General features: G+C 43.8%; 1 protein-coding gene across 1 annotated transcript in view; it reads left to right on the forward strand.

Moving 5' to 3' along the window:
- The window catches only part of Znf143 (zinc finger protein 143), a 56,691-nt gene extending 44,820 nt beyond the window's left edge, over positions 1-11,871 (forward strand). The window contains exons 13-15 of the mRNA XM_029556279.1: positions 2,556-2,734; positions 9,546-9,692; positions 10,760-11,871. Coding sequence (XP_029412139.1) covers positions 2,556-2,734; positions 9,546-9,692; positions 10,760-10,843 — 410 coding nt within the window. The 3' untranslated portion in view covers positions 10,844-11,871. The remainder of the gene's footprint in view (positions 1-2,555; positions 2,735-9,545; positions 9,693-10,759) is intronic.
- Positions 11,872-27,645: the final 15,774 nt, after the last annotated feature.

Genomic DNA, 27,645 nt, shown 5'->3' on the forward strand with positions numbered 1-27,645 from the left:
AAAAATACAGAGCACCCTTACCATGTACTCTAATTCCCTTTGGCATTGCCATTCTGCATAATACTCTGTCCTCTGACTAGCAAGCAAGATTAAACATGTTTGCTTAACCCAGTTTTCATTCATCTGCCCACTTTTTCTTGAATGAGATCATCATGTGCAGAGGTTCTCTGAGGTTGTTTGAGCTAACTTCCCTCCCTTCTTCAATAACTCTGAAACAGAGTGTACTGCTCTAATTCCCTTTGGCATTGCCATTCTGCATAATACTCTGTCCTCTGACTAGCAAGCAAGATTAAACATGTTTGCTTAACCCAGTTTTCATTCATCTGCCCACTTTTTCTTGAATGAGATCATCATGTGCAGAGGTTCTCTGAGGTTGTTTGAGCTAACTTCCCTCCCTTCTTCAATAACTCTGAAACAGAGTGTACTGAGATACAGTGATTGGGCAGTTTCTCTAAGAGGCAGCCAGTAGCACTGTTGAGTAGCCCTGGTGTTTATAGGGAATACACCCTTGTCTCATCCATTAATCACTCCTCTGGGAACATGCAGAGTGAGGTTGATCCTGTATCCCCAAACTATCCTCTTCATCCCAACGTTGTACTTGTATTCTCTCTAAACTTAACCTTTCCATTTCCTTCAGGAGTTAGATTTCCATTACATCCCGAGTCACACAGACATTTTTGTTTTGTTTTGTTTTTTTGGCTTTTTGAGACAGAGTCTCCCTGTAGCTCCAGCTGGCCTGGAACTCGCTATGTAGACCAGGCTGGCCTTGAACTCACAGAAATCCACCTGCCTCTGCCTTCTGAGTGCTTGGATTAAAGGTATGCACCACCATGCCCAGCTCAGACATTTTTTTTTTTTAAGATGAAGTTTTCGGGGCTAGAGAGATAGCTCAGTGGTTAAAAGCACTGACTGCTCTTGCAGAGGTCCCAGGTTTAATTCCCAGCACCTACATGGAAGATACCAACTGTCCTTAACTTCAGTTCTAGGGGATCTGACACCCTCTTCTGACCTCCTCCAGATTGCACAACATGGGTGCACTTATGTACGTGCAGGCAATCCACTCATACACATAAACTTAAAACTTTTTTTTTTCTTCTTTTTTTTTTTGGTCTTTTTTTTTTCTTCCTTTTTTTTTTTGGTCTTTTTGAGACAGGGTCTCCCTGTAGCCCCAACTGTCCTGGAACTCACTATGTAGACCAGGCTGGCCTTGAACTCACAGAGATCCGCCCGCCTTTGCCTCCTGAGTGCTGGGATTAAAGGCATGCGCCACCACACCCAGCTAAATTTTTTTTAAAAGATGAATTTTTATTTTATTTTATTTATTTATTCATTTTTTGTCTTTTTGAAGCAGAGTCTCCCTGTAATTCCAGCTGTCCTGGAACTCACTATGTAGACCAGGCTGGCCTTGAACACACAGAGATCTGCCTGCCTCTGCCTCCAGAGTGCTGGGATTAAAGGCATGGGCCACCACGGCCCTGAATTTTTATTTTTAATTATGTGTATGCAAGTGTGAAGGTATATGCATGTGAGTGCTGTTGCCTGTGGAGGCCAGAAGAGGGTGTGAGATCCCTCAAGCCGGGGTTTATGGGCAGTTGTGAGCCACCCAGTGTTGGTGCTAGGAACAGAATTCATGTCCTCTACAAGAGCATTGTCTGCTCTTAACCACTGAGCCATCTCTCTAGCCCTCAGACAGTTTTTGACCTTCTACGTGATGCCAGACATTTTTGTAGATGGTTTGGGTAGTACAGATGGGTTCTATAAAGTCTAGTGGGAGAGATACATTTCTAACAATTGAAATGATAATTTCTCATAATTAGAAGTACATATTTGAAGGGTATATAAAGTACTAGAGACAGAGGGAGATGGAGCTCTGTGAGTTCAAAGCCAGCCTGGTCTATATAGTAAGTTCCAGGCCAGCTGGGGCTATAGAGAGACCCTGTCTCAAAAAAGATTTAAAAAAAAAAAAAAAAAAAAAAGGAAAGAACACGATGTAGGAGGTCTGTACTATAAGTAATGGAGATTTGAGCATGAGCATAAAAAGACTTGTTGGCTTTGTTTTAGAAAAGTATCAAGATAGAAGATGGCTAAGGAAGGAGGAGTTTTACAAAAATAAGGGTCTAAATGGGGGGGCGAGGGCTCTCAGCTGTAACCCCAGTACTCAGGAGGCTGAAGCAGAGGATCAATGCAAAGTTCCAGACCGTCTGATAAAGAGTTTATTTACTCCCATGAGTAAACCTACACAGAGATTAACTCAGTCCTTAGGTAAGACTGCCAAATATGGGGCTGGAGAGATGGCTCAGTGGTTAAGAACACTGTTCTTGCAGAGGACCCAGGTTCGAATCCGAGAACCCACATCGTAGCTAACAATTGTCTGTAACTCCAGTTCCAGGGGATCCAACGGTCTCTTCTGTCCTCCGAGGGCATTTCACGACATGGGTGCACTTACCTACATGCAGGCAATACACACATACACATAAAATAAAAATAATAAATAAATAAAAATTTAAAAAAATGAAGACTGCCAAATATAACAAGAAACAGTGACTGATTTGTAAAATGCACTATATTGCAGGTCAATATATCTCAAGCTGATATGCAGGCCATTGGCAACACCATTACCATGGTAACGCAGGACGGCACACCCATCACAGTCCCTGCACATGATGCAGTCATCTCCTCAGCAGGAACACACTCTGTTGCTATGGTCACCGCCGAGGGCACGGAAGGACAGCAGGTAACTACTTTTGTGTGCTGTATTAGTCAATACCTATATCAGTGTCAAAACTGTTAGATAGATTTTTTTTTGGTGTTTTTGAGACAGGGTCTCCCTGTAGCCCTAGCTGTCCTGGAACTCACTATGTAGATCAGGCTGGCCTTGAACTCACAGAGATCCACCTGCCTCTGCCTCCCGAGTGCTGGGATTAAAGGCGTGTGCCACCACGCCCGGCAGTAGATGGACCTTTTCAATCACATAAACTTCAGACTGGCTCCCACTTTTGGAACTTCTTTAGCTAATTAACCCTTAGAGCTAGTTTTTCTTTATCTGTAAATTGTGATAGTAACATCTGCACCATAAGGTTGATGTAAGGATGAACTGAGATCATGCATGTAAAGAAAGTGCTCACTAACAGTAGCTCTTCCTGTCGGCCTTGTCATCAGACACTTAGGAAATAAATTCATCTGTAAAATCTACTTAATTTTACTTTCATTAATTTGGGGGTACATAACATCTTAACATGTTCTAAAAATTTGAAAAAAAAAAAGCCGGGCGTGGTGGCGCACGCCTTTAATCCCAGCACTCAGGAGGCAGAGGCAGGTGGATCTCTGTGAGTTCAAGGCCAGCCTGGTCTACATAGTGAGTTCCAGGACAGCTGGGGCTACAGGGAGACCCTGTCTCAAAAAAGACCAAAAGAAAAAAAAAAATTGAAAAAAAAATAGGGGCTGAGTAGTGGTAGGGCCCTGTCTAGAAATGAACAAGGCCCTGAATTCTATCCCTAGCATCTCAGATAAAAAGAAAAAAATATATACAGATACATATAAAAAGTATTTTTTTGGTTTTTGTGAGGGGTTATTTTTATTTATTTGTGTCTTTTTAGACAGGATCTCCCTATAGCCCCAGCTGGCCTGGAACTCACTATGTGGACCAGACTGGCCTTGAACTCGCAGAGATCTGCCTGCCCCTACCTCTTAAGTGCTGGGATTAAAGGCATGTGCTACCTGGCTTTTTGGTTTGTTTTTTGAGACAAGATCTCACTATGTAGCTAGGGCTAGCTTGGAACTCAGCAACCCAGGGTAGCCTTGAATTCTAGACCCTCCTGCCTCAGCCTTCCAGTGCTGGGAATACAAATATTCAACATCCCATCCAACTTTTAACAATACATGTTGAAAATATGTCTCTTTATTTACTAGCCTCTTCATTCCTTCCCAAAGCTCCATTATACCCCACTGTATGGATATGCTGTGATGTAAAGTTTTTCACTCTTTTTTTTTATAATTTTTTTTATGTGTATAAGTATTTTGCATACCCGTGTACAAGTACACCATATGTGTGCAGTGCCCCAGAGGCCAGAAGTCATTAGAGCCCATGGAACAAGTTAAGGACAGGTGTTAGTTGCCATGTCAGTACTGGGAACCAAATCTGGGTCCTCTTCAAGAGCAGCCAGTCCTTTTAACTGCTGAGCCATCTCTACAGCTCTGGTCAAAACAATTTTGAAAAAAGGAACAAAATTGACAGTTTTATGCCTTGAAATAGAAAATTCAGATCCATAAAACTTCTAGAAGAGAGCCAAATTTTTGGTGACCTTAAGGTAAAGATTTCTTGTATACATTCAAATGCAAAAACAAAACAAGGCTGGGCGTGATGGTACATGCACTTTGATCTTAGCACTCAGGAAACAGAAGCAGATGGATTGCTGTGAGATCAAGGCCAGCCTGGGATGGTCTATATAGTGAGTTCCAGGCCAGCTGAGGCTATATAGTGAGACCCTATCTTTAAAACAAAACAATTTTTTTTTTTTTCAGAACAAAACAAACAGAAAACCAAGGCCTGCAAGATAGCTCAGGAGGTAGGGGTGGGGCACTTGTGATGTTACTGATGACCTGAGTTCAGTCTCCAGATTCCACAAGGTGTCAGGAAACACCATCTCCCAAGAGCTGTCCTCTGACCTCTGCACTTGAACAATGGTACATTCACACACACAATTAAGCAAACAAAACACAGAAACCACAGGCTGGGTGTGGTAATGCACACCTGTGATACTATGGGAGGCAGAGGCAAGAGGATCAAAACAAGTTCTAGGACCACCTGGTCCATGTAATCAAGCCAGCCTGGGCTCTATAAAAGACCCTGCTCAAAAAAAGAAAAGAAATGTAAATTAAGGGGTTGGGGAGGTATAGATTAGGGGTAGAGCACTTATACAACAAATACCATGAGATACCATTTCAGGCTCAAGAAAATGTTTAAAATCAAGATTAAGAAAATGAAATGCTGGCAAGGATATGAAGCAGGGATATTTGTACACACTAGAGGGAGTGTAAGTGACACAACCACAGGAGAATCATGGTAGTTTCTTGTGATCAGACATATGATATAGCCTATAACCTAGCAATTCCACTAGAATACATGTTGTGTACTTAAATTTATATGAAATCTAAGAACAGACAATTCATTTTTGCAAGAGTGATTAAATAGACTATGAAGAAATTGCTCTCTATCTTGTTTTGGGAGGGGTTTTCAGAAGTGCATTCAACAGTCAAAACTCAACAGAACACCAAAGGTTTATGCATTTTTAAAGAGATAGTTATTTGTGTATGTGAGTGTATGCTCTTGTGGTAGGTGGGTACATGTTCCTGTGTGCTGGGGCATAGGCCTGAAGCACGTGTCAGATGTCCTCTGTCACTCTCTGCCTCTTCTTTGAGGCAGGGTCTCTCCCTGAATCTGGGACTAGCATTTTTCTCAGCTAGAGGGCGGATAGGATAGCAAGCCTCAGGGATCCTCCTGCCACTAACCCCCTCAGAGCTGGTGTAACAGATATGTGTGGGTCGGATCCCAACTCTAGTCCTCATGATTTTGCAGCAAGTTCTTAACTGCTGAGCCATCTCTCCAGCCCATGTTTATGCATCTTAATTGAATGCTAATTATGCTTTCTTTAAAAAAAAAAAAAAAAAAAAAACAAACCTCAAAACACAGCTACTAGCCTTCAGGTTGTCTTATGGGATGGTCCTACCTCACTACTTGTTTTTTGTGGATTTTCTGGATGGGTTCATAACCCAGGTTGAGTAAATACACCTTGTACAGTTGCACTTGCAAGACTGGAAAAGCAGTGACCCTAAGACACATTCCTGTGCAGCTTGTCTGTAGCATGTGGTCAGGAATCTAGTCAGATGAGGCTTTGAAAAGTGGAATGAAGCCAGGCAGCTTCCTGCAGCTGGAGATATCATGGGGCTGGGGGTTTCACTTGAGAACCAGATGCTGTGTTTGTTCTGCTGCAGCTGTGGGCCATGGAGCAGATGCTGGCTTCCACTTGGGCTATCTGGACTTGACCAGGCATTAACTAGAACACTGACTGTGTCTTTACATGCGTGGGCTTAGTCTCTTTCTCCTTCCCTTCATCCTCCTCTGCTTTCTTCTTTCTTCTCAATCTCAATTATTTAATTTTCTTCTGTGCTAGGGATTGAACCCAGGACCCTTGTTTATGCCAGAGAAGTCATCTCCTACCAAGCTACACTACTAGATGTGTGTTTTATTTTTCAGGAACTTAGCTTTAACATCTTTTTATTAACATAACGTTCATGGTATTTCCTTATTACTCCTTTAACGCTATAAGATCCAAAATAATGTCCCTTTTCTATGCTTTTGAATTTTATTTTGTGTGTGTGTACACACGTGTGTACAGATGTGAACATATATGTTATGTCTTTATGTGGAAGCTAGAGGACTATTCCCCTCAAAAAAGTTGTTTTGTTCCCCTCCTTCTGAAACAGATTGTCTGTTAGTGATTTCCCACAAGTTACTGGAGATATTTGGGGTTTTTAAAAGCTTCTTAGAGTTCTTCAAATGGGCAATTTCTAGTGACCTGTTTTTGCTTTTCGTTTTACTTTTTTTTTTTACATTGTGTGTGTGTGTGTGTGTGTGTGTGTGTGTGTGTGTGTTTTTTGTACGTGTGTATATGGTTCCACATGTGCCATGGAACATGTGTAGAGGTTAAAGGACATCTTGAAGGAGTCAATTCTCTCCTACCGTGTGGCTTCTGGGGCCCAAACTCAGGCTTGGCAGAAAGCACCATTACCAGCTGAGTCATCTCACTGGCCTTTATTTATTCATTTAAAATTTTTATTACATTTTACTTATTGTGTATGGATAGGTGCCAGTGTGTACATATGGAGGTCAGAGTACAGCTTCCAGGAATCAGTTCTCTCCTACTGTGTGGGTCCTGGGGATTGAACTTAGGCCACCGGGCTTGGCAGCAAGTGCCTTAACCTGCTGAGCCATCTCAACAGCCATATTTATTATTGTTGCTGCTGCTGTTTTTTTCATTCATTGAGGCTGGGCTTTTTGCTTTGTTAAGGCAGGTCTGTCTTAGTTTTGCCATTGGATCTTAGGGTGAAACTTTCATCTTGACATCTTTATTTTGAAAGCATGACCTTTAGGGTTTTAGTGTAAAGCCTGAGGTGTTTACCAAGCCTCCCAACTTGTAGAGTTGAAGCTTCAAGTTCTGCAGCCCCAGCTGGCCTGGAACTCACTATGTAGACCAGGCTGGCCTTGAACTCACAGAGATCTGCTTGCCTCTGCCTCCTGAGTGCTAGGACTAAAGGTGTACATGCCCAGCTTGTTTTTTTATTGTTTTCTAATGCTTCCAAATAATTGCTTTTTCCTTTCTTGGTTAAGAGTTTATAGTTGACATCTTCAGGAGGGTGAATGCTGGACTGAAATCTTTTTTCTTATTGGATTATGGAGCATGACTGGAATCAATTCAAGCTGAGTATCTATCAAATCTAACATGTTTAGTGGACTAGTGGCCAGAGACAGGGTCTCCCTGTAGCTCTGGCTGACCTGGAACTCACTATGTAGACCAGGCTGGCCTTGAACTCACAGAGATCCACCTGCCTCTGCCTCCCGAGTGCTGGGATTAAAGGCATGCGACACCACGCCTGGCTCTGTTATCTACTTTAAAATTTTTTTTCCATGTTATTTTCTTCAGAAGATGGTTTTTCTCCTGTCTTCATGAAACCAGCTCTTTACATGGGTTTTGGTGGGGATGATAGGGCAGCACCAGCAGGTCTAAATTGTGCTGGCGGTGTTCAGTTCTTCCAAGCTTCATGAGCTCAATTCCTGACCACCTTGCTATAAATGGCATAGCTCACATAGTAGTGCAGCTTAACATAGAGCTTAGGAGGCACATAAACACTGAAAACACTTGCTGTGGAAATGTCACTGAGAGCAGCGGCCTCTGAGTTCCTAATAGTGAACCTTTTTTTCTTTCTTAATTTTATTTATTTTTATTTTATGTGTATGAGTGTTTTGCCTATACATATGTAAGTGTACCCATATGTGCAGTGCCCAAAAGAAGGCATCAAATCCCCTGGAACTAGAGTTACAGACTGTTATTAGCTGGGAACTGAACCCCAGTCCTCTGTAATAGCAACAGATGCTCTTTACCACTGAGCCATCTCTCCAGCTCCCAAATAATGAACTTCTTAAGGGCCTAGCCCTTGGACATAGGACATATGCTGGGAGCAGCTTGTACAGCAAACCAGTTGCACAGGCTGTGGCCTTTTTTTCCAGTTGTTCCTTGTTTTTTTTTTTTTTTTTTTTTTTTGGTTATTTTGGAGCCAGAGCCCAAAAGATGATCCAGTGCCTGGTCCAGCACTCTTAACTTATTTGTTTATTTGTTTGTTTGTTTGTTTGTTTATTATTTATTTATTGGTCTTTTTGAGACAGGGTCTCCCTGTAGCCCTAGCTGGCCTGGATTCGCTATGGAGACCAGGCTGGCCTCGAATTCACAGAGATCCACCTGCCTCTGCCTCCCAAGTGCTGGGATTAAAGGCATGCGCCACTATGCCTGTCCATATTTATTTATTTTTAATATTTTATTTATTTTTATTTTATGTATATGAGTGTATTGCCTGCGTGTATGTGAGTGCACCTGTGTCGTGCAATGCCGCAGAGGTCAGAAGAGGGCTTCGGATTCCCTGGAACTGGATTTAAGGACAGTTTGTAGCCGCCATGTGGGTGCTGGGAATTGAACCTGGGTCCTCTGCAAGAGCAATCAGTGCTCTTAACCATTGAGCCAGCTCTCCAGCCCCCTTATTATTTTTATTTTATGTGTATGCGGCATGTGTTGCCTGTGTGTAGGTAAGTGCACCCGTGTCATGCAGTGCCCGCAGAAGACAGTCGGATCCCCTGGAATTGGAGTTACGGACAGTTGTTAGCTGCCATGTGGGTGCTGAGATTCGAACCCAGGTCTTCTGCAAGAACAACCAGTGTTCTTAACCACTGAGCCATCTCTCCAGCCCTGTTACATCTATTTTTAAACTATAATTGTGCCTGGTTAGTCCGTCTGGCTAGAGACTTCAGGAGAAATATAGATGGCCAAGTTCCATGAGCCTAAGGTGGGAAGTGAGTGATGTCACCAGTCCTTTCAGTGTCTCCCAGTGAAGAAGAAATGTAAGTGCACCAGGTAAATAGCAGAAAGGAGTCTGATCCACACTCAGAAATAAATCGATATCCATTTTGTGGATTAGTCAAGATGTATAACTTACTCAGCAGTCACTAAGAGTAACAGAACCTGTCCAGGGATTTGGCATAGCAGACCGACTTCTCTGGTATCCTCCATCCCGTGTTGCCATTGGTTCATTTCATAAACACAGGTAAGTCCCTTTTCTCTGGGCCTTAACTTCCTCAAATAAAAGAGTCCAGCATAGGGAGTATGTGCAGTCTTTCCAGTGGAAGGCATCTGCAGATCTCTGGTCCCTCACATAGAGTGGACTTTGACCTAATTGAATCATAGATTGAATGTCTCATGAGTTGTTTCACTTTGCTTAAGGTTGCGATTGTGGCTCAAGACCTCGCAGCGTTCCATACGGCCTCATCAGAAATAGGGCACCAACAGCATAGCCATCACTTAGTGACCACAGAAACTAGACCTCTGACCTTAGTGGCAACATCCAATGGCACCCAGATTGCAGTTCAGGTAAGTACAAGGGCAGGCCAACAGCAGCACAGCTGCATAGCTCTCTACCTGGCACACTGGGCCTTGTGTGTAACCTTTCTGTTCCTGAAGAAAACCAATCAGCAGCTGGCACTTTCCTGAGTGTTTCCTAGCTGCTCATGGAGTAAAGCGCAGAATCATCTGGGTACCTCACTTACTTAAGACAATTACTATATTGGAGGTTATCACAAAAAGACCAACACTGAGCCAGGAATGTAGCTCAGTTAGTAGAGTGCTTGTCTAGCATGCAAGAGGCCCTGGGTTTGATCCCTAGCACTGCATAAACCAGGCCTGGTGGTGGCTCTGGCCTGCAATCCCAACACTCAGAAGGTGGAAGCAGGAAGATCAGAAGTTCAAGGCCATCAGCATATGCTATATGCAACCTGACCTTAAAAAAAAAAAAAAAAAGACTATTGCTTTGTTCTTACTACCTTTGCTTTGCATATTCTTGGGGAATTTATAACAAGAAAAATTAAGAAAAAAAAAAAAAAAAAAAAACTGGTGTGTACCCAGCTTGCTATCTTTACTGTTGATATAAGACTCACTTCATAGGGTTCTGTAAACAAAGACCCTCAGTGACCCTCTGAGTACCTGCATAAATCCCATTTCAAAGTGAGGACTGTCAGAAGACATGGAGGAGCATTCTGAGGGGAGTCACAGGAGCTGAGCAGAGAATCTAAAATCCTAGATGCCAGATATAGATCCCCTGCATGAGGAGAGTGGTTTCTCCCCGAGTTACTTGGGAAAGTGCCAGCCGCTGATTGGTTTTCTTTAATTTATGGACATAGAAGCTACCTCTCCACCTCCACTGGCCAGGGTGACCATTTCTGTCCCTGGCATGTGAAGAGCTTATCAGTCTCGAATATGCTGCATTATTCCCATCTTGAGAAGTTTTCATTTTGTGTAATTAAAGACCAGGTTAACAATAATATTTTAACAATCCAAAGTGTCAGAATTACAGGAGAAATTTCCTTTCTGCCATGGAACAATTCTTTGGTGTTATCTTGATTGGGGCTTTGAATTGTTACTGTTGGATGTGTGTGTTTCAGCTTGGAGAGCAGCCGTCTCTGGAAGAAGCCATCAGGATAGCATCTAGGATCCAACAAGGAGAAACACCTGGGTTGGATGATTGACTCAGAATCACAGACCAATAAAGCAGGAGGGAGCCTTTCATCTTCGGCAGCAGCGGAAATCCCTGAAGCAGGGAGACCAGTTCATTCCTGATGCACTGTACACATTTTTATGCAAGAGTGGAGAACATTTTTTTCTTGACACTTTTGTGTATATAGCCCCTGGAATAAATTCTCAAAGTGATTCATTGTGTACCAGGAAGTATGAAATTAGGGCACTGCAGTAAATCTTCATGCTACTGTTTTATCAGATAGCAGACTCTTGGAATCCACCCACAAGGCTGTGAGGTCTGAACAGAGTCTTAGGATGGTTTTTTAACTGTGAAAAATAAATAAAGGCTGTATCTAATGTGTTGAAGGTTCTACATGTCAAAAAATCATCACACCAAAAGCCATCATAGACAATAAAGGATGTAGCCTTCAGACACCCCTCCAGTCAGTGTCTGGAGTTTTTGTTCCACTGCACACTTGTCCATTTTTATTTGAATTTCAGGCTTTGGAGACTTCTTTATAGTTTCCCATCCTGTTGCATAACAACTCTTCAAGCTAAAAATACCAATTACATTAGTATTGCATTGGTTTATCTACAAAATTATAGTTTGATTATTTAAAATTAAAACATTAAATCCAGTGTTTGAAGCTGGGTGTGATTGCTCCTGCCTGTAATCTCAGCATTTAGGAGGCCGAGGCAGGATTATCACAAATTTGACTATAGCTAGCCTGAACTATAAAGTGAATTCCAGACCAGCCTGAGCGACAGACTGAGAACCTTTCTCAAAAAAAAAGGAAATAAAATCCAGTGTTTGGGTTTGTTAATGATTTTATGTAGCGTTCCATTTCTTTGTTACTGTTTTTAATGCTAGTGAACTATGAAAGCTTCACCACAGGTTGGTGCCTGGGCTTACAGTCCTGTAGTTCAAAATGGATTTACTCTGAAAATTAGGTTAGCAAGTTGGTGTAAATTATTTATTTTTCCTCTTGTGCTTTTGTTTCAAAGATTATTTACCCTAAAGTTTATTACTAATTTTGAATACAATGATTTCTAAAATGTTGCTTTTTATTTGTTTCATTAAATTGGTCTGGTGTTGGGGGACATGCTGCAGAAAGTACCACAGTGTAAGCATAACCAGTCCACACAGGTTGAGAGGCTGCTGTGGCAGAGCACAGAACAAGCACTGCTCTATTTTATGTACTCATCAACGTCTTGGGAGACATTTGAGGTTTACTATCTTTGAAGATTCTGAGCGTCCAGAGAGGCTGACTTACCCAGGCCTTGCAGCTCTGAAAGGCAGGGCAGTACTGAACAGCCCAGGTTTTCTGCCTCCACATCCAGTGTGGGTTTTTTTCAGGGGAGGGCTGTTGAGACCCTGCAGGGAGGTTGAGACAGGGTCTCACTATGTAGTCCTAGCTGGCCTGGAACTCACTATGTAGACCAGGCTGGCTTCCAGCTGACAGAGATCCACCTGCCTCTGCCTCATAAGTGCTGGTATTGAAGGCGTATACCAACACACCCAGCTGCCAGTATGGGTTTTGGGTTTTTTTTTAAATTTCTTTATGTGTATGAGTGTTGTGCCTGCATGTAGGTAAGTGCACCTGTGTCATGCATCCCCTGGAACTGGAGTTATGGACAGTTGTTAGCTGCCATGTGGGTGCTGGGATTCAAACCCGGGTCTTCTGCAAAAACAGTGTTCTTAACCGCTGAGCCATCTCTCCAGCCCTGCCAGTGTGGGTTTTTAACTAATACCTCAGCAGCCTGGAAAGCCACTGCAGAGGGTACAAAGATGAGCTTTGACAGTTCCTGATGGCCTAGCGGCCCAAGCACTTGGAAAACATGTTTCTATTCTATTTAGGTGCTTTTTTTGTTTTTATTTTGCTTTTTGATCTTCTGCTGTTTTGGAGGCGGAGTCTCACTATGTAGCCCTGGTTTGCAGAGAGCTTGTAACTCTTGCCTCTGCTGAGACTGCGGACAAGAGCCAGCACACCTGGTGGAAAATCATTTTCTAATGTTAGCAGTTCAGCATAAAATCTACCAGCATTTCAAAGAGAGAAGGAAAAAGGACAGGTGTCCTACAGCCACAATGCCTGTCCTGCCCTTCACCCAGCTTGGGTGCCAGAGTCCTAACCTGTGGCCATCTTTCATGTCAAGCTTTACAATACAAGGGGGAAAGTGAAGTGTGCTGTTTAATGTGGACGTTTTCTTTGATCAGGTTCTGTGAACTCACAAAGCCAGGGTCATGACTGGTCATTTGAAGAGAGAAGCCCTCAGGGCTGGTGGGCTGCCTCTGATTCAAGATCCTTTATGACACACCAAGGTGCTAGTCATCCCCAGATCCAGCCTTCAGTCCTTACAGCGGCAGGTACACAGAGCATACACCTGAGGCATGATGGGCAGAACCTGAGGGTTCAGGGTTATAGAACTCCTCTGAGTCCAGACAGACTGTTGTACTTTCTTCCCAGGAGACTGAAACCCAAACTGTGACACTTCCCTACCTGTTATATTCACTTGTGCTCAGATTCCAGGGGGCTTCACCCCAGCCCCTGCCAGCTGGATTGGGCAGGGCTGGACAGCTCTGATAAGCCTGATTACCCCAAGCTAAAATAATAATTTTTTAAAGCCTACTGGTATCCAGAGAATATGGGGCATAGGGTGCTCTTTTTTGTCCCTGGCCCATCTAGCATCTAGCAAGGTGACTTGTTATCCTCAAGGGAATACTCCAGCTGCCATGGGTCTCCACAAAAGGATGTAGGAGTCCCTCCAAAAATTAAAAAAAAAAAAAAAAGGGAGGCCCCCAAAAAAAAAAAAAAAAAAAAAAAAAAAAAAAAAAAAAAAAAAAAAAAATTCCTCAAAAGGCACTTGAAACAACTCCATGGCAGCAAACAACTCCATGGCAGCAAACAGCCAGTTCCAGTATTATCCTGTGCAATACGATCCAGGCAGTGCTCATGATGAATGTTCCAGTCCACGAAAAACACCCTGCTCTACCCAGAAGGGACTTGAGGTCACAACAAAAATACATGCCAGGCTGACAAAATGGCTTAGAGCGTAAAAGCGGTTTGCAAAGCCTGTTCATTAAGTTCAATCCCTGGAGCCCATGTAAACGTGGAAGGGGAGAGAGAACTGACTCCACAAAGTTGTTTTCTGACCTCCGCATGTGCATATATGCACACACACAAACACAAATAGTTATTTTAAGAAGAGGAAACTGCCTCCAGTATGTGCTCCCTATAAGATTTAGGAAACATGACTTTCACAATCATCCACAAGTCACAGCTGCTCAGAAAGCCAGCTTTCTCTCCCATGCCCACCCCCCGCAGTCCTTCAGGGACAAACTACAACCAGTCTGCTGCCAGCCTTCCTGCATGGCCACATGGAGCTCGTAAGTAACTTGGCAAATTGCACTTAGTGCCGAACTTGGATTCCATTTTCAGCCCAAAGAACTTGAAATCCAGTATTTCCTTGCTCAGGTAAGTTTGCAGATCAGTCACCCGTGAGCAATCACTCATGAGCGAGCAAGGAGCTGAAACTAGATTGTTGCCAAGAAGAGAAACCTGTACTTAGGGTTTAAGGCACTATGGCTGCCCACTTGAAGTTCTTTTTCTTCAAGGTTTATTCATTATTTTATGTGTAGGTATGCACACCTGCATGAGTTTATGTGCACCATATGTGTGCAGGTGCCAGAGAAGTCCAGAAGAGGGCATTGGATCCCCTGGAACTGGAGTTACAGGTGATTGTGAACTGCCACATGGGTGCTGGGAACCAAACCCAGGTTCTTTGCAAAAGCAGCAAGTGCTCCTAACTACTGAGCCATCTCTCCAACCCCTGAAGTACTTATACTTAATAAACATATCTTTGAAGTTCCATGAAGCAACAGAACATGCCCTGGCTGCCATGCCATGACATGACATGACAGGCTGGTGAAGTGCATGTAAAAGAATTCATAAAGCCAGCCGGGCATCGTGGCACACGCCTTTAATCCCAGCACTCAGGAGGCAGAGGCAGGCGGATCTCTGTGAGTTCAAGGCCAGCCTGGTCTACATAGTGAGTTCCAGGATGCTGGGGCTACAGGGAGACCCTGTCTCAAAAAGAAAAAAAAAAAAAAAAAAAGAATTCATCAAGACAAAAGAAGTAGAAAGTGTATTAGATACACTGGTACAAGCAAGACGGTAATGATAACTACACAGTCACATTCTTTGGTGGGGGTGCTCCACGTGGGCAGTCATGCAGTGTATCAATGTCACGGTGTCCAGGTTGCTTAGTTCTTACCAGGTGAGACAGGAGTGGGGCTCATGTCTGAATGGTTATGCGATACCTCATTGTGCAAAAGTGTGAGGTCTAAGTTCCAAAGCCAGAAAAGGAGGAGAGTCATTGGAAGCTGGGAGGTTGAAGAGATTGAGTGGCATTGTACACTTGATTCAAGACACACTTGAATCAAGACACACTTGATTCACTCTGGGCACAGACTGCTATCAGGCACATCCTGGCTGGTACCCAGGCACGCAGTGGTATACATGGGCCCCACACAGGCAGATAAAAGCACACATAGACCAGCACACAGACTGTGTGGGGGTAGGCAAACATAAAGGCTCAGACCTCTGACCCCAAGGCAACATTTACACAGAACCCACACAAAAGTGGTTTTCTGCCAGAACTGTTTGCATACCAGATTACATTGCTATTTACTTTGGGGTTGCTCAGATAGCCAATGTTAGCCATTTTGTACTGACTCATAGGTCCATGTCCAGTGTCAGTCATGTTTTTGTTGGCTCAGACCAGATATCTGTATCAGCACCATGTTGTCTAAACATAAGCTGGCCTTATGGCCTTCTGTTCCCAACACTGAGGACTAAGTTTTACAATATGGGTTCCTTTTCCTGGGGACTGGCTAACTGCATTTTAGCATAGGTCATAAGGGGTCAAACTCCCGATGGTCTGTACCTGTTGAGCAGAATCCTCCACAGTAGTGTCATGATGCCCTAAGACAGACTGCAGCCAGGCCTCATTAAAGAATGTCTTTCTGATTATGGCTGGAGGCAGCAGGGGACTTGCTCAACACAGCCTGATCTGAAACTAAAGTAACCTTGTTGAGATTTAGTTTAGAATGGCGTCCACATACCGCACCAACATAGCAAGATCAAATCACTGTAAAGGACAAAGTCCATCTTCTGGAACTGGTTCAGAGCTGAGTAGGGTTATTGGGGCAGGGGGAGCCCTGCTTGGCATTTTTGATCTGTCACAAGGTTATGGGACTACAGAGCACAAAAGGCACTCGGGGCACTTTGGAGGAGACCAGGGGTCAGATCAGAAGGTCTTCAGTGGTAGGAGGCAGGCATGGATGTTGATGGTAATGCCGACGTCCCTGAGACAAGGTCATTTGGAGCTTAAAGGCCTCAGTCCAGGAATCACTTATAAGACGTCTCCTTGAAGAAAGGCCTCTAGGATGATGGCCTCAAAATTAGTTGGGTCTTGGGTCTCATGGGAAGAGGAAAGAGTGCTCCAAGTGACTCATGGAAATAGATTATTTGCACTTTTGAGGGTGGAGCATTTAGCCCTGGACAGGTGAACCCATGGTTACCAGCCTTATAGCTTGATTGCAGTTGGAGACATGAGGAAGATTTGACAGCATTAGTCCAGACAGCTGCTAGTAGGAGGTCTTTAAGATAGACTTGGTAATGGGGCTGGAGAGATGGCTCAGCGGTTAAGAGCACTTACTGCTTTTGCAGAGGATCTAGGTTTGATTCCAACATCCACATGGCAGCTAACAACCATCTGTAACTCCAGTACCAGGGGATCTGATGCCCTCTTCTGACCTCCTTGGGCATTACACAACATGGGTGCACCTACCTACTTACATACAGGTGTTACACTTACACACATAAAATAAAAATAATAAAATATGCCAAGCGTGGTGGCTCATGCCTTTAATCCTAGCACTTGGGAGGTAGAGGCAGGCAGATCTCTGTGAGTTCAAGGCCAGCCTGGTCTACACAGTGAGTTCCAGGACAGCTGGGGCTACAGGGAGACCCTGTCTCAAAAAGACCAAAAACAACAACAACAACAACAACAAAAACCCTCTTTTCAGATATTCTAATCTTCTATCAAAATGAATCTGTCTGACTCTAAGTAAACAAAAATCCAATTCTGTGCAATATCTCTCCTCTATTATGTTTTAAATATTTATTATCATTATTTTCTTTTATTTTGGCAGTCCCCCCCTTTTTTTTTGGTCTTTTTGAGACAGGTCTCCCTGTAGCCCCAGCTGGCCTGGAACTCACTATGTAGACCAGGCTAGCCTTGAACTCACAGAGATCTGCCTGCCTCTGCCTCCTGAGTGCTGGGATTAAAGGTGTGTGCCACCATGCCCAGTGGCAATCCATTTTTTGAGACAGGGTCTCCATATAGTCCCAGATGGCCTGGAACTTGCTTATGTAGACCAGGCTGCCCTCAAACTCACAAAGATCCTCCTGCCTCTGCCTCCTGAGTGTTGGGATTAAGAGTGTGCACCATCACATCCAGTTTAGTATTATTTTTTTAATTTTATTTATTTTTATTTTATGCATATGACTATTTTCTCTGCAGATACATAAGTGCACCACATGCAAGCAATGCCTGCAGAGGTCAGAAGAGGACATCAGATCCCCTGTAACTGAAGTTATGAACAGTTGTTAGCCACCATATGGGTGGTAACCAAACGCGGGTCCTTTGTAAGAGTAGCCAGTGCTTTTAATGACTGAGCCATCTCTCCAGCTTATGTGCATGAATGTTTTGTCTGCATGTATGTAAGTGCACCATGAGCATACCTTGTGCCCACACAGAGGCCAGAAGAGAGCCTCAGATCCTCTAGAAATGGGGTTACAGACTACTGTGAGCTATCATGTGGGTGCTGGGAACTGATTCCAGGTCCTCTGGAAGAGCACTAAGTGCTCTTAACCACTGAGCCATCTCTTTAGCCCAAGATTTATTAAATTATGTATGTATGTATGTGTACATGAATGCAGGTGCCCATGGAGGTCAGAAGAGGGTGTTGGATCCCTTGGAGTTGGAGTTACAGGTGATTGTGAACTGCCTGACACTGGTGTTGGGAACTGAACTTGGGTCTTAACCACTGAGCCATCTCTCTAGCCTATCCTCTATTATTGCTGGAAAAATAATCTCTGTCACAGCTGTGTCTGTCACACTCACCCTCATGATTATCTCTGTGCTGCTTGGCATCGTCAATCTTTGGGAAGACTGGAAGGGCTAATCAAACCCTTAAGAGATCTCATCAAGCTCACATTTGAGAATCAGCAGCCTTGACCATTCTTCTCCCAAATGGGCTTTTAAGATCCTTCATGATTCTCAGGTCTACACCCCATCTCAGCCCCTTTAAAGTCCTTTACCACAGTCCCTTCATCCTTCTAGACCCCTTGTTAGACCCTGAGACTTATTATCTGCCTCAGCACATCACTCACTGAATACCTATGTAAGCACAGCCCCAAGTCTCACTCCATTCTCTCGGGAGCACCTCCTTACATTAGCACCAAGTCTATCTCTCTCTTTTTTTTTAATTTTTTTTTTTTATCTTTTCGAGACAGGGTCTCCCTTTAGCCCCAGCTGTCCTGGAACTCACTATGTAGACCAGGCTGGCCTTGAACTCACAGAGATCCACCTGCCTCTGCCTCCCAAGTGCTGGGATTAAAGGCATGCACCACCACGCCCGGCCTTTATTTATTATTTTTATTTTATGTGTATTTGTGTATTGCCTGCATGTAGGTAAGTGCACCCATGTCGTGCAATGCCCGAGAAGGACAGAGGAGGTCGTCAGATCCCCTGGAACTGGGGTTACGGACAGTTGTTAGCTGCCATGTGGGTGCTGGGATTCGAATCCTGGTCTTCTGCAAGAACAACCAGTGTTCTTAACCACTGAGCCATCTCTCCAGCCCCCTGAAAAAGAGTTTTTATGTCAGTCAAGAACTCTGATGGGAATAGGTAAGGGTGAGTGTAAGTGTGACCATGGTATCTCTTACTTGGATAATTTTAGGAGCTACTTATCTAAAGTTGGCTCTTGGGATCTCTCTTTTTTTTAATTTTTAAAAAAAAATTTTTATTTTATGTGTATGAGTGTATTACCTGCATGTATGTGAGTTACACCCATGTCATGCAATTCCATGGAGGTCAGAAAAGGGCTTCGGATTCCCCTGGAACTGGAGTGAAGAACGATTTATAACTGCCATGTGGATGCTGGGAATCGAACCAGGGTCCTCTGCAAGAGCAGTCAGTGCTCTTAACCGCTGAGCCATCTCTCCAGCCCCTTGGGATCTCTTTTGAAAAGAAGTTATATAAGTCCTCTTTTGTTTCACCTTAAGTGCTTTCTGGAAAATATGGTTCATATGTTGGATAGGTGAACCCAGTCAGTAATTCTCTGGAGTTTGACAGCCTTTGGAACATGGTTGTCCCTTTTAGACTGGCTGAAGCTGGTTGCCTGCGTGACTGTCTATGTAGATCTTTAGGATCATCTGGTCCCTAGTAAGTCATCTGTCCTCTTGAGCAGAGAGGCCATGGAGACCCCAGAGGTTGGACTCTCACCAATAAACATCCTACAAAGAGGAGAGACACTAAAAAGACAATGTTCTAGGGTCCGTTTAAAGAGATCCATTGTCCTCTGGATCTTGGCTGCTCCCCTTTCTCCCTCTTTCCTCATTGGCTTTGGCCTCCAAGCTTGAAGGGTTCTTTTTATTTTTAATTGTATTTATTATTGTATTTGCGTGTGAATGCATGTAGTCAGAGGACAACTTTCTGGAGCTGGTTCTCTCCTTCCACTACGGGTTCCAGGAATTAGAAATTGAAATCAGGTTGTCAGGCTTGCATAGCAAGTACTTTTACCCATTTGGCGATCTCATCTTGCCAGCCCAACTTTGATTAGTGAAACCCAGAAAGACAGTTTACCAGTCTTGAAGAAAAAACAATTGATTTTAATTTCAACTTTTGTTAGACAAAACTGAAACAAAATCTTTAAATCTTGACTCAAGTAGTTGAAAGCCTTGAGCTGATGAACTCAGTGGGTGAGGCTATGTACCACCAAGTCTGACAACCTGAGTATCTGGGACCCTCATGATGAAGGGAGAGAGCTAATTCCTGCAGGTTGTACTCTGACCTTCACACATGTATCCTGGCGAGTGTGAGCATGCACACACATACACACACACACACACACACACACACACACACACAGTTGAAAGCCTTGAGCTGATGAACTCAGTGGGTGAGGCTATGTACCACCAAGTCTGACAACCTGAGTATCTGGGACCCTCATGATGAAGGGAGAGAGCTAATTCCTGCAGGTTGTACTCTGACCTTCACACATGTATCCTGGCGAGTGTGAGCATGCACACACATACACACACACACACACACACACACACACACACACATATAACTTTATTCTTTAAGCCAGCTTTTGTAAGTGTTACCAGATCAATACTTTAACAGACCTGATTGTTTTAAATGAAGACAAGATTCTAACTTTATATCATTGTACTAAATTTTGGCCTTAGGAAGTCGTGTGTGTGTGTGTGTATGTGTGTGTGTGTGTGTGTGTGTGTGTGTGTGTACTTATGTGTGTATGTGAGGGTAAGGTGCATATGTATGTGGAAACCAGGGGTCAACCTCCAGTGTCATTCTTTGGATCCATTCACCTTGTTGTTTTGACTGTGCTTAAGCTCACCAAGCATGCTAGGCTAAGGCTAGGCTAAGCTCTAGGGATCCGTCTTTCTCTTGTCTCCCCAGTACTGGGTCTACAAGCACACATTACCATGTCTGGCTTTTTACATGGCTGTTAGGGATGAGACTCAGGTCCTCATACTTGTGAGGCAAGTACTTTACTGCTGGAGCCATCTCCTAGCCCCTGACCTTAGGAATTTTAATAACCTTTAATCATTACATACACATCATCTCTTTCATCCTCCACAAATCTTTTGAAACTTAGACCATTTGTAACATTTTTAAGCTTTCTGGTTTTGTCTTCATCTATCTTTTAGCATTCTGGAAAAATCTAGTTACTTTATCTTAGGGAAAAAATTGTTTTTACTATAATGAAATCCTTCCTTATCCAAAAATATTTTCCTTTCTTTTTAACTTTCCTTACTAAAAATAAATAAGAAAATAAATAAAAACCCTTGTGTCCTTCTTTATATCTTATTACTGGTTCCATTTTACTTTATTTTTCCTTAATATCATAATGCCAAGCAATATAAAAAGCAAATTTACCAATTTACTAAAAGAGATGGGGCTGGAAAGAAGGCTCAGTAGTTAAGAACACTGGCTGCTCTTCCAGAGGACTGGGGTTGGGTTCCCAGCACCAACATCAGGCAGCTCTCAACTACCTGTAAGTTCAACTCCACATACACTACACATGCAGCATACATACACACACACACACAAACAAAAAAATTCTTAAAAAAAAGAGTTGACTTTATGACATAATGTAAGAAACTAAGATTGCCTGTTCACATAATATTAAGCTATGAATTTTTGTCTGTTGTAGGTCTTAGGTAGACTTTATTGCACTTGGATTTGTTAAATGGTTCTTTCACATATCTTGTTCTGTTTGTTTGTTAAGAGTCTAAGAGTTACATAGTTTTACATTCCTGCAAGATCTGGGGAGAATGATTTGAAATGACCTTAGACAGAGATTACCTTAGTATAAACAAAGAGAGAGGAAGGCCAGCCACTCTGTATTAACCCTGTCATTGTACTAAACTCCTGGAGGACCATGGGAAAGTAAGGATCTGAAGCATCCAGAGGCTTAGGCTAGACAGGAGACCTGCTACAGGGTACAGAGAAGGCAGGCATTTGAACTGGGGACATGGTTAGACATGGAACAGGAGACGCACCTGGATGGTGCCAATGTCCTATCAGTCACCTTGGGAAGGGAAAGGATGTTCTCTGAGGGAGAGGGGCTGCTTGTAACTAGGCTGCAAGTGCCCTGAAGTTCCTAAGTGTGTGAGTGTGTGAATGTGAGAGGGTGTGAGAATGTGTGTGAGAGTGAGCGTGGAGAGTGTGTGTGAGAAGGTGTGAGAGGATGTGAGAGTGTGACTGTGTGTGAGAGTGAGGGTGTGAGAGAGCATGTGTGTGTGTGTGTGTGTGTGAGGGTGTGAGAGAGCATGTGTGTGTGTGTGTGTGTGTGTGTGTGTGAGAGAGGAGAGAGAGAGAGAGAGAGAGAGAGAGAGAAGTCTGGGTTAGGAGGGGAGGAGTTGGAGAGCACTGCTCAGGCAGAAAGGAGGGAGGAGAGAGCAGAGGCCTTGAAAAGCCGGGGGTGGGGTGTGGGGGCAGAGCAGGTGGCTGGTGCGGGAGAAGTCAGAAATTGAGCAGCTGCTTAAGTGCGTACACAGGGTCACCAAGCATGCCATCTGGGCTGAATGTAAGGGAGACAGGCTAGTGTAATATAAGGCACATGCAACACCCCACCCAAACACGGGGGTCCTTGACAGAGCCTGAGAGTCTGGATATAAGCAATCCCAGCATCCTTTCCTAAATTACAGTTGTAGAGATCCAAGTGTGACTCAACATGCCCAATTCAGCCGTCAGTGTTCCTGGTTGCAAAGGAAAAAAGTTCTTCTTTTGTGGGGGGAGTCTAAAGATCAAACTGTAACCATTGTTTCATAATACACCCCAAGAGGAAGTCAGGGGGAGCAGAGGACAGGGGCCCAGGAGTCCTACAGGATGGGCGACTTCTACCCTTGAGGTTTTCCTAGAGAGCAGCAGACCTCTCCTGTTGTTGCGGTGAGACCTAGTTTTACCACACGAATTTGACTGAAGCATGCTCTAAACTGGGGTGATCCCTGAGAATAGAGCCCCTCCTGACCCACAGACATGAAACCCGGTTTTACTCTGGGGTCAAATCCATGTAGGTGGTCACGCCAGACACCATCCAAGGGAAATTCCCAAACAAAAATTGATCAGTCTTTGGAGACTCATTGTCTAGGAGAAAATGAAAACCTGGTTACCTGAAGGTGCCTTAGATCATGAAGTCTGACCAGGAAGGGTAAGTGGTGGTGCAAATGCCCCCAGCTACACACTTCTTCCTCCCATTCTGGAGTGGTAGGGGGTGAGAAGGGAGGGCTAGATGGCCCAGGAGATAAAGGCACTTGCCACCAAGCCTGATGACCTGAGTTCAATCCCTGAGATCAAAATGGTAGAAGAAAATTGACTCCTGAAATTGTCCTCTGACCTCCACATATGCTGTGACATGTGCAGTCCACACACATATGTACACAAAAAATAAAGATGTAATAGAATTTTTTAAGAATGAGGGAGGAGGGCTGGTGAGAAGGTTCAGTGGTTAAGAGCACTGGCTGCTCTTGAAAAGGCCCTGGGTTCAGTTCCCAGCACCCACATGGCGGCTAACACCAGTCCCTAACTCCAGTTCCAGGGGATTCCATGCCTTCTTCTGGCCTCCTTGAACACAAGGCGTGCGTGTGGTACACTTACATACATGCAGGCAAAACACTTCATACACATTTAAAAAAGAAGAAAAGAATGAGAAGGAAAAAGGAGTCCTTGCAATATGTGTGGATTCACCCTGGATGAGTTGCCACTGCCAACTGTGCCACACATTGAGCCAGGAGGCTTCTAGAAGGATGGAAAGCCACCCCTTACCCTCAGGGATATAGTAGGTCACTGCAAATGAGGGGGTACTTCAAATTCAAACCATAATACAAGTCAATAAAAACTGCGAAAGTCTCAGAAGGCAGAGGCAGGTAGATCTCTGTGAGTTCAAGACCAGTCTGGTCTACACAGTGAGTTCCAGACCAGCTGGGACTATAGGGAAACCCTGTCTCAAAAAGACCAAAAAAATTTTTTTAAGTTATTACTTTTCTTTTCCTTTCTTTCTTTCTTTCTTTCTTTCTTTCTTTCTTTCTTTCTTTCTTTCTTTTTCTTTCTTTCTTTCATTTATTTATTTTTTGTCTTTATTGAGACAGGGTCTCCCTGTAGCCCCAGCTGTCCTGGAACTCATTATGTAGACCAGGCCAGCCTTGAACTCGCAAAGATCTGCCTGCCTCTGCCTCCCAAGTGCTGGGATTAAAGGCATGTGCCACCACGCCCAGCTTATTACTTTTATTTTATGTGTATGAGTATATTGCCTGCATGTAGGTAGGTGCACCCGTGTCATACAATGCCTATGGAGGTCAGAAGAGGGCGTTGGATCCTCTGGAACTCGAGTTACAGTTGGTTGCTAGCACCATGTGGATACCAGGAATCGAACTCAGGTCCTCTGCAAGAACAGCCAGTGTTCTTAACTGCTGAGCCATCTCTCCAGACCCGTGGGGAATTTTTTTTTGACAGGGTCTCACTATGTAGCCCTGGTTGGCTTAGACCTCACTGTGTAGAGCAGACTGGCCCAGGCTCAATCCCCAGGACCATAAATTCCCAATTTCTCCCTGGTTGATCTGACCTCTTATAGATTTCCCTGAGATGCTCAGGACACTTGAGCATCCAGAACTTTGCCCCAAAGTCCAAAGTCTCCAAAAGGGATGCTGAAACACACAAATTCTGCAAATTCTAAGGGAAAGAGAAAGAGTTAAGATCTCTGTGCCCCAAGGAGGTTGCCTTATCTTTTAAAATAGGAACCCTTTGCTCCACATCCGTGGCTTTGTGCTTTGAGGGCATTGGGAGGGCAGCAGGTCCCACACTCACCAAACAAAACTGCTCAGACAGGTTTCTCTCTTCCTGAAACTGTTTCCTGTTCTTTTAGCAGCAGGAGAAAAATGGCCTATTTTTTTTCTGAAAAGATGGGTTGTGCTGTTGTGATACTTGGGGAATCTTGCGGGCACTCGCTTGGGACTGAACAGGCTTGTGGGCCTGAGGGGCAGTGTTTGTATGTGTGTGTGTGTGTGTGTGTGTGTGTGTGTGTGTGTGTGTGTCTGCCATCAGTGGGGTGGGGGGGGCACAGTGATGTGCCGGAAGCTTCTCATGGTCACATAGCCACACTCTGTTAGTCATGGCCTCTTCTGGCTACACCTTGCCAGGCATAGTCTTCTATGTAGAGGTGAACTGACTCCCCATGCACTATGAAGGTTCAAAAGTTGAGTCTGATGAAGAAACTGATAATCTGTAATCCAGCACTCAGGAAGCTGAGGCAGAAGAATTGCCGTAAGTTAAGTTTGAGCCCAGCCTGGACTATATAGTGAGTTATAGGGCAGTCTGGGCTACGAAGCAAGAAGACCCTACCCGAAACAAAACAAAAACAAAACAAAGGGGGTTGGAGAGGTGGCTCAGTGGTTAAGAGCACTGGCTGCTCTTGCAGAGGACCTGGGTTTGAGTCCCAGCATCCACATGGCGGCTCACAACCACCTTAACTCCAGTTCCAAGGATCTGATATCTTCTTCTGACCTCTGTGGGCACATGGTATACTTACATACATGCCAGCAAAACACTCATACACATAAAAATAATAAGTTTGGGGCTGGAGAGATGGCTTAGCGGTTAAGAACACTGGTTGTTCTTGCAGAAGACCCGGGTTCTAATCCCAGCACCCACATGGCAGCTAACAACTGTCTATAACTCCAGTCCCAGGGGATCTGACAGCCTCTTCTGACCTCCGAGGGCATTGCACGACACGGGTACACTTACATGCAAGCAACACATGCATACACATAAAATAAAAATAATAAAATTTAAAATAAATTTTTAAAAATCAAAACAGCTGGCCGTGGTGGCACTGGCCTTTAATCCCAGCACTCAGGAGGCAGAGGCAGGCAGATCTCTGTGATGATATGCTTCTTCTAAGTATGTTGTTATTAAATAAATCATTTTTAAAAATTAAAAAAAGAAATTTAAAAAAAAAAAAAAAAAAAAAAAAAAAAAAAAAAAAATCAAAACAATAGCACTCTCCAAAGCTGAGAGCTCGTCTTCAGGAGAAGTGGTTGCAGATCACTTGCAGCTCTATTGCTCCAAATTTTGTGTCTGAAGTATGTTCTGCCTTAGGCAGTAGGGTCTTACCCTCAAGGTCTGGGAGGCTATCAAGGGCTGTGGCAGTAGCCTGAGTAATTTTGGGAGTGTCTTCGATCACCCTGGCCAACAACTCAAAGGAAAGTATCTCCTGTCTGGCACTGTTTCTTGTTATGTAGACTTTAACCATGCACATGGACTCATGTAGAGATAATGTATGTATAATTTGTCAGTAGGTTGTTGGACTAATATGGTTCCCTCTGGTTTTTTAAGACTAGCTAGGCATTATTTATCTCTCTACTCTCTCTCTCTCTGTTTCTCTTTCTCACTGTCTAATCCTATACACACACTAACCCTTCTGCCATGGTTTCCCAATTTAAAGTGTCCCCATTTCCCCCATTTCTCCCTTGATAATACCCATCTCCTATGGTTCCATCTCTCTTGAGCTCCACGTTTCCCTTTATCCCCAAGTTTCCTTGTCTAACCCTCCCTCTCACCTCCCATTTAAACAATCCCATTTTTATCCATTTCTCCATTAGTAACACCTGTTTCCTACTGTTCTTCTCCCTTAGATTCTTTCCTTTCTTTTACCTCCCTGGTTCCTTTTCATTATCCTGGTTCCTGTAGTTATGTCTGGATACATACTCACTCATAAAGATTTGTTGCTAGGATCCACATATGAGGGAGATCATACGTCATTTGTTTTTCTGAGTCTGTGTAGCTTTGGAGATCACTATGAAGGTGCCAAGGGAAAACATCAATGGATGATCCAACATCAGCTTCAAGACCAAATAACCAATGGCCAGTATACCATATATCATTGGTGCAGTAGTGGCACTTTTATCTTGGGGGCAATCAATAGCTACCTAATTTGACTAAACACCTACTCAAGGGTAGGAAACTCAAGTGTGGTACTGTAAACATAACCTAATACACATAGCTGGAGTGGCCACAGATCTTAGAGAAAACCCCAAGACTGTCACATCGCTAGACTAATATAATTTCTTACTACGTGCAAAATATGGATCCTTATTTTTACAGACAAATATCCCATTCACTACTCATCAAAGAAGCTCATTTTGCACCAGAGTAGGTACTATTACCAAGTACCACAACTAGTCACACATGGACATTGTCTATGAATTGCCCAGGCCTAAGTGACACATCTACAATACAACCTCTACACCTAAGGCTTGTGGAACATAGAACAGTGCCCCCGCCTGCGGGGACCCTGTACAGGTAAGACTCGAGGGGGACCAGACACATCTAATACAACCTCTACACCTAAGGCTTGTGGAACATAGAACAGTGCCCCCGCCTGCGGGGACCCTGTACAGGTAAGACTCGAGGGGGACCACTCCCTGAAAGGAAAAATGGGCGAGAAAGAGTAGACGGAGCCCAAGCAAGTCCACTTGTCAAGGGTCGCTTTATTGTATTGCAAGCTTTCCTTATATACAGTTTGTATTTAGAAGGGGTTGAAGAAGTTGGTCAAAGGTTACAGCATTCTTATGGGTATGGCGGGGGGACTGAGCAATTCAGCAACGTGACTGACCACCAGGTGTTCCAAGAGATTACTGCATGACTTATCTTTCCGAGAACTGTTTGCAAGAGGAAGAGAAAGATAACCTTGCCATAAATTCTTTCTCAAGGTTACTAGTGCAGGCAGAATGTCCTGCTTAAGTCAACTGTTTGTAGAGCCATATTATATTTTTTGGTAATGAATGTTGTTTCTCCAGCTCCCGACAATCCCAATAAAACATTCCCTACCCCTGCCCTTAGCAGCCATCAATTGCCAAAATTTCCAAAGTTGAGTTCGAATTTTTTATCTACTTCCCCATGTCTTTGCTGGAAATTTGTCTAGTCTGAGCTTGCATAGGAC

This window comes from Nannospalax galili, unplaced genomic scaffold (genome assembly GCF_000622305.1).
Source record: "Nannospalax galili isolate Female #2095 unplaced genomic scaffold, S.galili_v1.0 scaffold44, whole genome shotgun sequence".
Lineage (NCBI taxonomy): Eukaryota > Metazoa > Chordata > Mammalia > Rodentia > Spalacidae > Nannospalax > Nannospalax galili.